At 37.5% G+C, this 13,312-nt stretch overlaps 1 protein-coding gene across 1 annotated transcript in view; it reads right to left on the reverse strand.

Moving 5' to 3' along the window:
* Positions 1-13,312, reverse strand: part of LOC131068204 (uncharacterized) — a 128,633-nt gene that overhangs the window by 61,986 nt on the left and 53,335 nt on the right. Inside the window, exons 2-3 of the mRNA XM_058003384.2 lie at positions 5,384-5,504; positions 4,443-4,604 (exon numbers count right to left, since the gene is read on the reverse strand). Coding sequence (XP_057859367.2) covers positions 4,443-4,604; positions 5,384-5,504 — 283 coding nt within the window. The remainder of the gene's footprint in view (positions 1-4,442; positions 4,605-5,383; positions 5,505-13,312) is intronic.

The following is a 13,312-nucleotide window of genomic DNA, read 5'->3' on the forward strand; positions in this document are numbered from 1 at the left end:
TACCATGAGTTTAGAAGTTCGGGCCATTTGGGCGAAATGCAAGATTTGAGAGATTTTATTTCAAAGTCATAACATCCTTCTTTTTAAATTTCTGGTGATTTAGGCGTTGTGACAAATTTCCTTTGTTCCTCCTCTCAAATTCGCGCACTTTAGTCACTTGGTGCGATTTTGTTTGGGGTAGGAATGTTTTGATTTTAAAATTCGCTCATTTTGGCCATTTTGCGAGATTTTGACAACACTTAAAGCACCCTTTCTTGCAAACTTCGCGCATTTTATCCCATTTGTGCGACTTTTTTTTTAATCGCTTGGGTTTTGGAATTTCGAGCTTTTTGGTTAAAAAGTGCTATTTTGGCATGGTCTCCTCATACCTTTTCACTTTGGTAAAAATTCGCTCATTTTACTTAAAATGTGCGATTTTATGTTGTTCCTCTTATTAAGGGTCTTTTGGTCATTCGATGTGATTTTGTATCCACCTAGCAAACTTTAAACTTTGGCCAATTCACCCAAAAAAGAGCAACTTTGGGTTTACCTTAGGCATTTTGGCTTCAAGTTTTGAAACTTGCAGAGCCCTGTTTTTGAGCGATTTTGACTTGACAATATTCGCGATTTTGCCTTAGGCATTTTGCCTTAGGCATTTTGCCTTAGTTTTCCCTTGCAAAAGGAATTGCAATCATTCAAGGTGCAAACTCTCTAGGACTTGGGACTCAAGCTAGCTCAATTTTTTAGGTCTAATCATCTTCCCTAGCTCAACTTCCTCACTGCAGCAACTCTTCTCTGAGAACTCACAAAACTCCTACTCGGGACCTCAACGAGGCAAGACAACGAAAGGGGGAACCTTGTCGACGATGGGGGGTGTGTGCAAGACACAACAGATTCCCCTTGAGCATGTTATTCTATGATACATTGATAATACTTGTTGGTGTGTAGTCTATGATGAGTTACCGTATCTTGTTGGCATGTTTGTTATGGCAGTTGTTCATATTGATTGGCACATTTGTGAGCCATACTCCCTTAAATTGCATGCGTATGTGTACTTGTGCCTAAGTGACTATCTCCTAGCACAATGGGGTGGGCCTACGTGTACTACATGGTTGGGTAGCGCTCAACCACTATTGGTTATCAATGGACTTGGAGGATTCTTCTCGGAGAGTGTGATGGATTCTCATGGTACTTTTGCAATTGTATATCCCTTTCATTGTGCTTAAATATTGTAAAGTGGGTCTTTGAGATCATTATATAATATCATGATAATATATTTGATCAACTATTGATGTGTGTTATGATCCATCCATGTTTAGGATGAGACACATTGAATGTAATAATTTATTGATGTCATCTTGTACTTCTCCACACCTCATTTTGGAAGGGTGTTGGTATGTTTAGTATGTTGTTTTTAATTAAAATGTTTAGTATATTGTTATAATGCTAATTGGCAATTTTAGCTTCAATACATTAAACGTTTTCAATAGTGTTTATGGATATGTTAGTGTTGGATCATATTTTGCCCACATAGGTGGCGAGGATCCTACTATTGAATTTAGCCCATCTTGACATTGGTTTTGAATGGGCATTGTGGTTTGCAATGCATTCTCCATTTTGGCTAGATGGTTGTTGGTAAAACAAACTTAGAGCACATTTAAATTTGGGCAATTGCACTAGTGTCATCCTAGTGTATTGATGTCCTTCTTGGGCACTAGTGTCCTTTGATGTTCTATTGTCAATTGTTTCATTGAACAATCAATTATCTTCGCCCACTTTCAAGGGACAGTTATTACCCTTGGTCTTGTGAGTATTCTCATATTGAAACTTGATTGATAGGTATCCCTAATTGAGATTTATTCCATCATTTGCATTGAGAATCATGCCTTTGCATTAAAACAATTTGTGGTCACTCCCGTTGGGGCTTGTACCTCCTAGTAATGCAAACACTAGTGAAGGTTGTCCCTTATGTTTGCATGTTGTTTGGGTTGTCATGAAGTGGATTGGAGGTAGTTGTCACCCTCATCCTCCACTTTGTTCAAGAAACTAATGGTTGTTCCCACTAGTTGAATTATGGCACTTCCTAGTTGTCACACTACTTGTGTAACTTTCCCTTGGGATTATATGTGTTTCCTTGAGAGTGTAGGGAGTTGAATTTGAGGCAAATGATTCCCTCATCCTACCCTTGTGTTGTGTTTGTCAAAGAATGCAATCACAAGTTGATACTCCATCATCATTATGGTGTCGTTCCACCCTCTCATAGGTGCACCATGGCGGTTTTGTTCCATGATAGGTAAGTCTTCTGCTTGTGCCACTTTGCTCATAGCAATAATGAGGTCGTTCATATTGTTGTTTCACTAGGTCATTGTGATGGACATGACACGTGCACATTAGTATGCAGAATGCATGTCTTTGTCATACCATGAACGATAGAGTTGTTCTTGTGAGATTCTTTCAACAAAAAATATGCACACTTGGTTAATGTCCTAGGTGTGTGGCTTCGGGAATTACAGTTGAACCAGTAGCACCACAAATATGTAGGAATAAAGCACATAACCTCTATGGATTCACTAATTACAAACAAATTATTGTCTTTTTGCTACAAACAACAATAATAATAAATACCCAAACTATCACAAACTGTTGTTGTTATGTCTTAGAAGATTAAACACATTTGCTAGGATCACTACCATTGAAACCCTAATACCCACAATCAAACGAAGAACTAAAATACTATAAACAAGCTGAAATAACACCACACTAACTGCAAATTGGAAACACACTTCAGACCTTCAAAATCAACAAATATAACCCTTTCACACTGTAACAGCACTATAGCACCATTGTAGCAGCACTATTATGCCATTGTAGCACCATAGTAAGGCCACTATAGTGCATTGTAGCAACTGAAAATAACTTCAAATCCTCAATCAATCTTCACAAATCAGCACAATTGTGATCCCCAAGTGGAATCACCTCTAATGAATAAGAGGATTTCTATCCTCAAATCCAAATATGGTAACCAAAAGAGTTTTCATCCACCAGATCTCCCACAAAGAAGCTTTTCCTCCTTGAATGTTTTAATCTCCACAATGGAAGGAATAATGAAATGACAAATTCGAATAATTTTCTTTGAGCAAATGATTTTCTTTTATTGTTGTCTTTAAAGCCCTCTAATTGAATTTACTTTTTTCCCTCCAATTATTTAAAAATATATTTTAAATTAAAATAGCATTTTTGAATTACAAAAGCCCTATAATAATATTTAAGCTGTTCTCAAACAAAGTAATTGGGCCCAAATTAAAATATTATTATCATTTCCCTCATTTTATCCCTTAGCCTATGGGAAATTAAAATAGGCTACGAGTCTTCAACTAATTCCTTCAATTCTAAAAGGTGGACATGACATGGCTTGAAGAGCACATCAGCTGCCAAGTCACTACGAAATAGTCTTCTATGAATGAGGAAAAAGCAGTGGAAATCACCATAGCTACTTTTAATTCTCTTTTGTATTTATTAAAAGTTGGAAAAACAAATTTGGAATTTATACCAGATACATCATTTTGTATTCTATTTACGTTTCAAAGGACAGTAAAAGAGGTCCGTAAAAACTGTGATCTGACAGATCTTGTGACTCTGCTCCCCATTTATTTTTTGAATTTAAGAGATCCAGAATAAATTTTTGGTTTGTCAAGGACTCACTTGTACTAGCTTTTGGCATGAATTAACAACATATGCCAGTTTTTCCTCTTGGAATAATCATCAGTTACTTGTAGATGTCATCAAGCTAATCAAAAACTTCCATTTTTTGCTTATCAAAAAGTGAAGGGCTTTGAAGTTTAGAACCCCAAACTATCACTCAAATTTGAAACAAAAAATTCAGAGCCAACAACGTCTGCTTTTGGAAAGGATTCTATTTTTCTTTTACATTTAACATGAGAATCCTTTACAGAAAACTATGCTGATACAGTTCAGTACTTATCAATACCCTGTATCATCAACATTTTAGTTGGACTATCTGATAGTGATTACTAAGATTTCATTCCTGTACTTGGCATTCAATTTGCTGTATGCCTAGCTAAAATTGATGTGCAAAAAATGGGTAGAACATACATTTGCTGAGTTAAGAAGAAAAGCATTATGAACTGAGTGTGCTGAATACAATGATTTTTGGAACCACCTATAATCAATTAAATATAAGAATTAAACAATAACAATATAGTTGCAATTATAAGTCATATCCCTAAAAGCAATGGAAGACTGGTAAGTCTGGTGAGCAGAATATCTGATAGAACCAAAATTATTTATACAACGGTAAATGCATTTAACCTTAAGTTTTAACAGTCTACCCATGCAATATTGCCACTAAGCCCTATTATTAATAAAAGTCTAAAATGATTAATATAAGTTTGCAAAATTATCTGTCAAATTCAAATTGGAATCAGTGAGAAAAGGAAACGAACCCATTACTAAAGCATCAGATTTTTGTTTGAAAGCCCTGAAGATCTCTACAGAAATATTTCCCATTGCATCGCTAGCTAATGGATCTGCAAGTTTTTTCAGATATATTGAAACCCTGGGCATGCCCTTTGACTTTTGGGCCGTAAACTTTGCAAAAGTGGCACCTACAATTATCAACAATTGATTAGACATATGATAATTTCCTCCTGAAATTTAGAATATTTAAACACCTCTTCTTATTGTCACTAGATTCTAATCTAATAAGTAAATTTAATCCTCCCCTTTGATATTCATTTTTTACCATGAAACTCAATAATTCACTAAAACTAAAAGATTAGCCACCTTGATTTGCAATATAAAAATTATATATTAACCATACAATAAGTTTTACTTTATTACTGAGGGAGCATAGCAAAAGAACTAATGATATATCATGTGTCAAATCAGGGTAATGCAACATCATATTTAAATCAATAGTACTGTATGAATAACCACTGCTAGTCCATGATCAGTCTGGATGTCTCTATACAGCCAACATTTCAAGAACTAACAAGACTGAGAGTTGTGAAAATAAAATTTTAAGGTTAAGGTAGTTAAGTACTTGAAGTTTGTCATGTGTTTGATATGAATTTACTCTTAACAAATAGTTTAGATGGCAATTATACCAGAATCAGGTTACAATGTGATTATTTTATCTGCAATATAATTATATCATCTAGCGTAGAAAGATAGCATATAACCAGGTGTTAAAGATTTTTTATTTTTACCATATAATGATATAAACTCAGCTAAAATTAATATTAGCTTCATCTTCTGGAATTAACTAAGCTTTCAGGACTATTTGAATTTTTTGTTCTAATAAGTAATAAACATTGCTCTTATTCAACAAGCTAGGCAAAAATATGCTTTTATTGATTAACATCAAGCATTGGTAAGAAGGTACCATAACCACCAACAGAGCTGGTGGGCCCCCCAAGAATAAGCTTGACATTGTCTGATGAAAATGCAGCGCCAAGATAGCTTAGAAAGTCATGCCATGATCCGCCAATGCCAACTTCATCTCTCTACAGTGAATAAGAAAGATAGGTTTAATATTCCAGACAAGAAACAGCAACAATGAAAAATTAACGATAGCTTTACCACACAGCATTTTCAGATAGACTGCTAAATATTGAGCAAGAAGAATAAAGCTAAATGAGAGTTAGCAGCCAAAACATAGATAAGTAGAGTAAACATACTTACAAATTGTTGAAAGAAAGTCAAAAGCTAATTGAAACATGGAACCACATAAAAAAAGCAAGGAAATATTTATCCACCGCAGTGATACAATCTTCAAAGAACTTGACTTCCTCTGAAGCTATGATTTAATAGAAGAAAAGTATAGTAAAGGAACAATAGCTTGCTCACAATTTGAAAATGGAAGTTCCAAATGGTATGAGGATCATACAAGGAACACAAATGTGGATGAGCTTTAAAGATAAACATAAATATAGCACATCTATTCATTGAATCTGAGTGTAACGAACATGAATCAAATGAAACTCTTGCAGATGGAACAAATGAAGTAGAAAATATTGATCCAGCACAAAAACTTTGGAAGACAATAAATATCAAAGTACACGTTATGATTCCCAAGCTATGCAGCCTTGCAAGAAATATTTGCTTCAATGTAAGTCCTTTATCATGAACAATAAATCTCTACTCATCCCACTGATGAACCAGAGCATTCTTATTTTCTTGGACTGACTAATAGTGACCAACGCTGATAATAAGGGAACTTTGAGGAAAGCTTTAGAGTTTAAATAATGTAAATCATCAAGATCACATACCAAGGCAGTTATAACCTCAAGGAGGAATTAGTGTAACACACGTAAGAAATGAGAAAAACATTTCAAATTAAAAGCTTATACAGCACTATCCTGATAAGCCTTAATAGAGATGAGACTTTTGCAAACTTGATCAAACGGAAAAGTATTACCAAATCACAACTATTGCTTGAGAAAAAAGCATGGTGTGAATCAAGAACCATGTTATGCTTAATAGAGATGAGACTTTTGCAAACTTGATCAAACGGAAAAGTATTACCAAATCACAACTATTGCTTGAGAAAAAAGCATGGTGTGAATCAAGAACCATGTTATGTACCAGATATTATATTCACAGGGGCTCGTCAGCTGTTAATTGGTACTTAGACGGCAATATCGTTTATTTGTTATTGGGATATTACCAGCAGTCAAAATAAATCCTCAAGCAAAGAAAGCCACTCACTAATCTAAAATAATCATTATTAAATTGAAGAGGGTACTCGTAACAGAATACTCTTGTTCAAGTCAAACACAGAACTGAATAACATATATTTTTCCTGACTCATATATCTATCATATCAACTCAGCAGTTTATCCAAAAAACACTATCAGGCAGAGTAGCTCTGAATATTTTGGATTCTCCAATACATTACCAAATTATTCATTATTTCATTCTCACACATCTCCTATAATATTTTCTTTATGTCCTCTTAAGTCCCACATATCTATTTTAATGATGCAGCATAAATATATACTGAACAGAAACACATGAATCAAAAGTTATATACCAATATATAATAATTGTGGCAGAAATCGATTACAACTGTGGCTCGCATGCTAGCAACAGGCGGAGAATACTGCAAGATTAATCGCAGTTTTTTTTCGAACATTCCACTTTTCGCCATGAAGGCGAATAGGATTCCGCTTGGACGGAATACAGAACATGGCAATCAGAAGAACACATGGTGACCCCGTCAACCGTTGGAGAGGAGCTGGAAGGCAGATCGTGGCATACAGAATAATAGGACTGGAAAACAGTTTGGACTCAAAAAGCAACAAAAGGGCTTTAGGTCTGGGAGGTTCCAGGAATAGAAGGCAAATCAGGAAGAGACAAACTCTTCTCGAAGTAGACCTTTGTAATCTCATCAAAGATCTTAGATCCGGCCTGGGCTCACCTCAGCAGCTGTGCTTTCTTTGCAAAATGGTGTGGTATGAGTTTCCCTACTGATTGAATTGTGGAATGGTGGATCGGCAGCTTCAACAGTTAGGTAGGTATCAGATCCATTTCTCAGGACTTCTTTATCATCAATTGCGTGGATGAATTTCTCAAAAGGGAAATCCTCTTTGGGAAGCAGTTTTTTCGAAGCTTTTAGTTTTTATTATCTAGATTGGAAGCCAAACTTCAACCCGTCCAAACATGTCATGAGAAAATTCACTAGGTGGGTTAGGTTGAGGGATCTGCCATCTGAATACTGGAGTATGGAAGCCCTTGGTAAAATTGGGGAAGAGTTGGGTGCATTCATAGGAGTGGAGGAGGATTTCCTCTTCGACAGAGAAAGCTCAGAAAAAAAAATCTATGTGGATCTAGATGAGGACTTGAAAACCCTAGCCAATTTTGAAATAATCACAAAGAAGGGCAGGTGGATCTAGAAGGTAGAAATTGATCCGAGCCCTTTGGGAGGCAAATGCATTTTAGGAAAAGGCTTTCAGACTAGCAGCTCGGCACAAGAGATAAGAAGCCCCAACATTTTCAAGGCGCGTCATCAGGCCATCATTTCTGCATCAAAGCCCATGAAGAGCCCAAAGATAAGAAAAGAGAGCATAGAGACCTCAGGCAAGCAAGGGGATCCGAAGGGCAAAGCCCCTATGGCAGATTTTGGTGTGGAGGAAATCTCAAAAAAAGGGAAATTATCCCTTTGTTTACCACAACAAAATGAAGGTATCATAAGCCTTTTATGCTCTCCAATAATGGACAGAGGACACCAAATTCAAACAGAATACCCTCATATCAACCTATTAACAATAGGGGAGAGTCAAAAGGATCTGAACGGCGAAATTGAGGAGAACAGGGCACAGAAGGTGGATCAAGATGGGACAAAACGAGGACACTTCAGTAAGCCTTCAGAAAGAGGTTCCCTCAGAGCAAAAAGCAAAAGACCTTGAGGAGATTTTGAATGAGGCAACAAATATCAACTCCCAATTTATGAATACAACATGTGAGGGTCCAAATCCCCCCCACAATCTATAGCCTTGAAGGCAAACAAGGGAATAAGAAGGCAAGAGAAAAGGAGGAGTTCCTGGAGAAGGCAAAAGAAAGTGAAGAGGAGCTCTCGGATAAGGAGCGGGAGTTGCTGCCGGAGACCTCAAGAGCCCAGAACCATTGAAAGACTCAATCAAGAAACTCGATAAACTTGGGGTTTCTCGGAAACAAGCTAAGAAAAAGAAACCAGATTGTGGGAAAGGAAAATAGGGCACGAGATCTCTAAAAGAGTTGAGGGCTCTAGATGAAGATGCAAAAGGTCAAGCCAAGCTTACTGCGATGTTGATGAGAGAAAGGAAGGGAAGCCCCCTTCACAAGGAGCCATGAGGCTCTTATCATGGAATGTTAGGGACTTGAATGCCCCTAAAAGCACTTGGTCAAGCACAGGATGGAGAATACTAAGGCAAATATCACTCTCATCCAAGAAACAAAACTAACCAATGTTGACCTAGACATGTTTAGAAGGAAAGTGAAAAACTAGTATGTTGCTGGCTACTGATGCTTCTGGGTGAGTGGCTACATTTTGGAAACCTCAATAGGTTAGTTTGGAGAAATTGGCGAAGCGTTCTAATTGGTTGGGTCTCAGAGTAAGGAGCATTATATCAAATTTGCATTCCATTATGGTCAACGTATATTTCCCAATCTCATGCATTAGGAAGAGAGAAGTGTGGGCTGAATTGGATGCATTTCTAAGCCTTAATCCCGATCAGTGGCATATCTTTGCTGGTGAATTCAAGCTATCTTGAGGGATAGTGATAAGCGAGGAGGTGTCATAGGGGCAATTCAATCCAGGAAAGACTTTATGAATTGGGTTGAAAGGAATCAATTGGCAGACATAGAGAGGGCAAATGGGCTTTACAATTGGACAAATAGAAGATTCGGCTTGTGCAACATTGCAAAGAAATTGGATAGATTTTTGTTTGTTGGTGACCTCAGCTCCTTACCTTTCACCCTATCAAGCTCTATTGTCCCTTGCTCTTATTTGGATCATTTCCCCATTCAGTTAGATATTATTGGGGAGATGAGTCCGATAAGAAACCCCTTCAACTTTGAGAATATGTGGCTAAAGGATCAAGAGTTCCTCAGGCTTGTGGATGAATGGTGGCATGAGGCTAGCCCTTTTTGCTCCAAGTTGTTCTGCTTCATCTCTAAGTTGAAACTGCTAAAGCAATCAATCAAGTACTAGAACCATAATCACTTTAAGAACATTTTTGAAACCAAAAACCAGATTGAATCTGATTTGCTTTGCTTGGAAGAAGAGGTGCTCAAAAATGGGATGGACCAATCGTCCTTTACAAAGGAAAAGGAGCCAATGCAAGCATATGAGGATATCTTATCTAAAGAAGAGATTTTTTGGCGTCAAAAATCCAAAGAAACCTGGATTGAGGCTAGTGACAGGAACACAAAATATTTTCACAATGCAATTAAACAAAGAAAGTCAATAAATAGAATTGCTTCTTTAAAGCTTCCAAACGGGACCATGATGAAAGATCCAAAAGTCATTAGTAGAGAAACAATGCAATTCTTTCACAACGTTGAGGGTTCTAACCTTGTGGAACAAAAGAAACTCTTAGAGACTATTCCTTGCTTGGTCTTGGAAGCACAAAGTAGAATGTTGAAGGAAAAACTATCTACACAGGAGATCAAACCTCCTCTATTCCAATTGCACCCAAATAAGGCTCCCGGCCAGACGGTTTCCCTGCAACTTTTTTTCAGAAGTGTTGGTGCATGGTGGGCAAGGAACTTATAGAAGCTATTGATGCATTGTGGAATTCAGGCAACCTTCAAAGAGAAGTAAACAACTTTGTGGCATTGGTCCCAAAGAAGGAGGGTAACAGTTCGCTAGATAATTTACGTCTAGTATCGCTATGCAACACTATCTACAAAGTGATGACCAAAGCTTTGGCAAAAAGGTTCTAGAAACCTTGCCTAACATCACCTTAGATGAGTAGAATGGCTTTGTCCTAGGCAAATCCATTCTGAATGGGGTGATAGTAGCAAAAGAAGCGTTGCACACAATAGAACATGTGAATAAGCAAGGGAAAATTATTAAATTAAATATCAAGAAGGCTTATGACATGGTTAACTAGAGGTTTCTTTTGAAAATAATGGAAGCCTTTGGCTTTAATACGAAATGGCTCAATTGGATCTATGGCTACAAATCCATGCCTCGTATCTCAATGCTCATCAATGGTTCCCTTGAAGGTTTCTTTGAAACTTCTAGGGGACTCAGGCAAGGAGACCAGCTCTCACCCATTTTATTCATCATTATGGCAAAGGCGAAGGGGTGAACTCTAAACAAGGAATTTGTCTTTGGAAAGGTGGAAGGAGTGGAAATAACGAATGGCTTCCAAGCATTATCACATTAGCAATTCGCAAATGACACTATGTTGTTTGGAAGGTCTACGAGAAAGGAGGCCCTCATTTTCAACACTATTTTGAATACGTATTCAAGGGCATCTGGGCAACAGGTGAATAAACAAAAGTTTAAAATTTTCTTTGTACATACCCCAGCTCCGAAAGAACAAGAGATATTAAGAATTCTAAAATTCAAACAAAGCTCTCTATCTTGCTCTTATTTGGGCCATCCACTAGCTAAAGGACTTAGGAATGGTAACCTTTGAGCCAGAAAATGGACGTCAAGCTCTCACCTTAGAAAGGGAAATGGCTATCATGGGTTGGTAGAGTTTTAATGGAGAAAGTTGTGGTCTTGGCCATACCAACTTACTTTCTGCCCTACTTAGCATTACCAGCTCAAGTGAACCAAAATCTTAGACAATACATGAGAAACTTCTTTTAGAAAGGAACGGAAGACAAAGATAAAATTGCCTGCATACCCTAGGATAGAATCTGCAAATCAAAGGAGGAAGGAGGACTAGGCATTAAAAACATTTCCTTGCAAAATTAGGCTCTTGGGGCTAAGTTGATTTGGAGGATAGCCAAAGAACCTCACTGAAAATGGGCTAAAGTGCTTCAAAAGAAATATCAAGATGGTGATGAACCTAGCAAAAGTCTCAAGGCTTCGGAATTTTATGCAAATTTGTAAACCTGTCATCACAAGCTACCTTACTTGGGATATCCACGATGGCAAAAAGGCCCTGTTGATGGCAAACCCCTCACACACCTACACACGAACATCACAAAATGGCTCACACCCTCACACATATGCTATGATTTCAAATGATAACAAGTTTCTACAAGCTTCTTGTCACAATAGTGTCAGGAACTTGAACAATAAATAATTGAATTCTGTAACAGAACATATTAGCGATGGGGAACTCAAAGAAACTGTAAATAACTGAGCATTTGAACAATTAGTTAAGCTCATAGTTAATAACAAGCAACCAATTACAAATTTGAAGATAAGAATTTAATCTTTCTCTTATTTATGCAACACGAGTTATAATACTTAATCGAACTTTTGGGAATTCAAACTTCCCCATGACAAACCCAACTGTTCTTCAACAGTTCGGTCTGTTCCTCCATTTCTTCCGATTGAAGGTTCTTTACACAATTCATTACATTATTTATTCGTCATGCATCCTAAACACAGGACTCTGAATTCTACCTTCCACAGCCACAAAGCCTTCCATTTACAAATAGTGAACTTCCATGCTACAACTATGCGATACCCAAGCCTTCACAACAATAATCTCTTCCTTTAGCCAATCCTCACTGTTATACCTCTTCAGATGCTTCGGCCTATCTGGCCTCTTCCCGTTACTCTCACCCGCCACCATTTCCGTCCAACGCCTACCCACGACGTCCTCCTTTTATTCTCCTGTTTGCCTTTCGTTTTCACCCTTCCTTTCTTGATAGTTTCCCAACCAATCATAACTAATTCTTTTAACCCGTTCTATTTTCCTCCAGAATTGCTAATTAATATTTAATCGCTCCAAGCTTCTTACTCAGCAAACCAAAATTGTAAACAAAACATAAAACTAAACAAAATTGGTAATAAAAACAAAATGTTGATCGATGCTCCTCATCAAGCTCCCCATGAGACTAAAGAAAGCATGTGCTCCTGCACATGTGGCCATTACACAGATTATTCCACTATGTTCTTTTCTTTCGCTTCTTCCACATTTTTTCTAGAACAGCTATCATGTTTCCTTGACAAAAGTCATATTCACTATGTAGTATTCCCCTCAAAACTCTCCTTACCCCTTCATCTGCACAAAATTCAATATAAACAATATTGAAGAGCTTCATGTCTTCGAACTCATTCACATTTTCCATTTATCTCTCAACTTCAACAAAATCATTCACATTCTAATAAAAATCTGCATTTACCATTTCATTTTTCCATTCTACAATTTCACCTATTATTGGTTGCAACCATGCTTCTCCGCTAGCCATCTTCTTCAACAACAAATCTGTTAGCGGCATTATTGTACACAAACATAAGACTAGTTAATTATGTGTAATTGTTTTGGGTCAGTTGGCAACCGAGGGGTGGTCGTTGCGGTGCGACCGTTGGCGCTCGCACCCCCTCGGTATCTTTATATACTTCGGAATGTAACTTGTAACACACAATTATGTATGGAATAACATCTCTTATACTTGTCTGATAGCTATGGCGTTATTATTCTGCATTACATGCTTTATGTGTTAAGTTATTCACCCGAGAGGGCAAACATTTGGCCCCGCTGCCTAGACGTACTCGGGAACGGAAGACGCGGATGGCGCACAGACACGATGGGCCTATCCGTTGGTGAGGTAAACTGAGAGGCCGACGACGCGCGAACAGAACTTTACACAGGGGAAGACACCGCAACAAGAGAATTTTCAATTCTGCTCCAGGTAG

The sequence above is a fragment of the Cryptomeria japonica genome, chromosome 1 (genome assembly GCF_030272615.1).
Source record: "Cryptomeria japonica chromosome 1, Sugi_1.0, whole genome shotgun sequence".
In the NCBI taxonomy this organism is placed as follows: domain Eukaryota; kingdom Viridiplantae; phylum Streptophyta; class Pinopsida; order Cupressales; family Cupressaceae; genus Cryptomeria; species Cryptomeria japonica.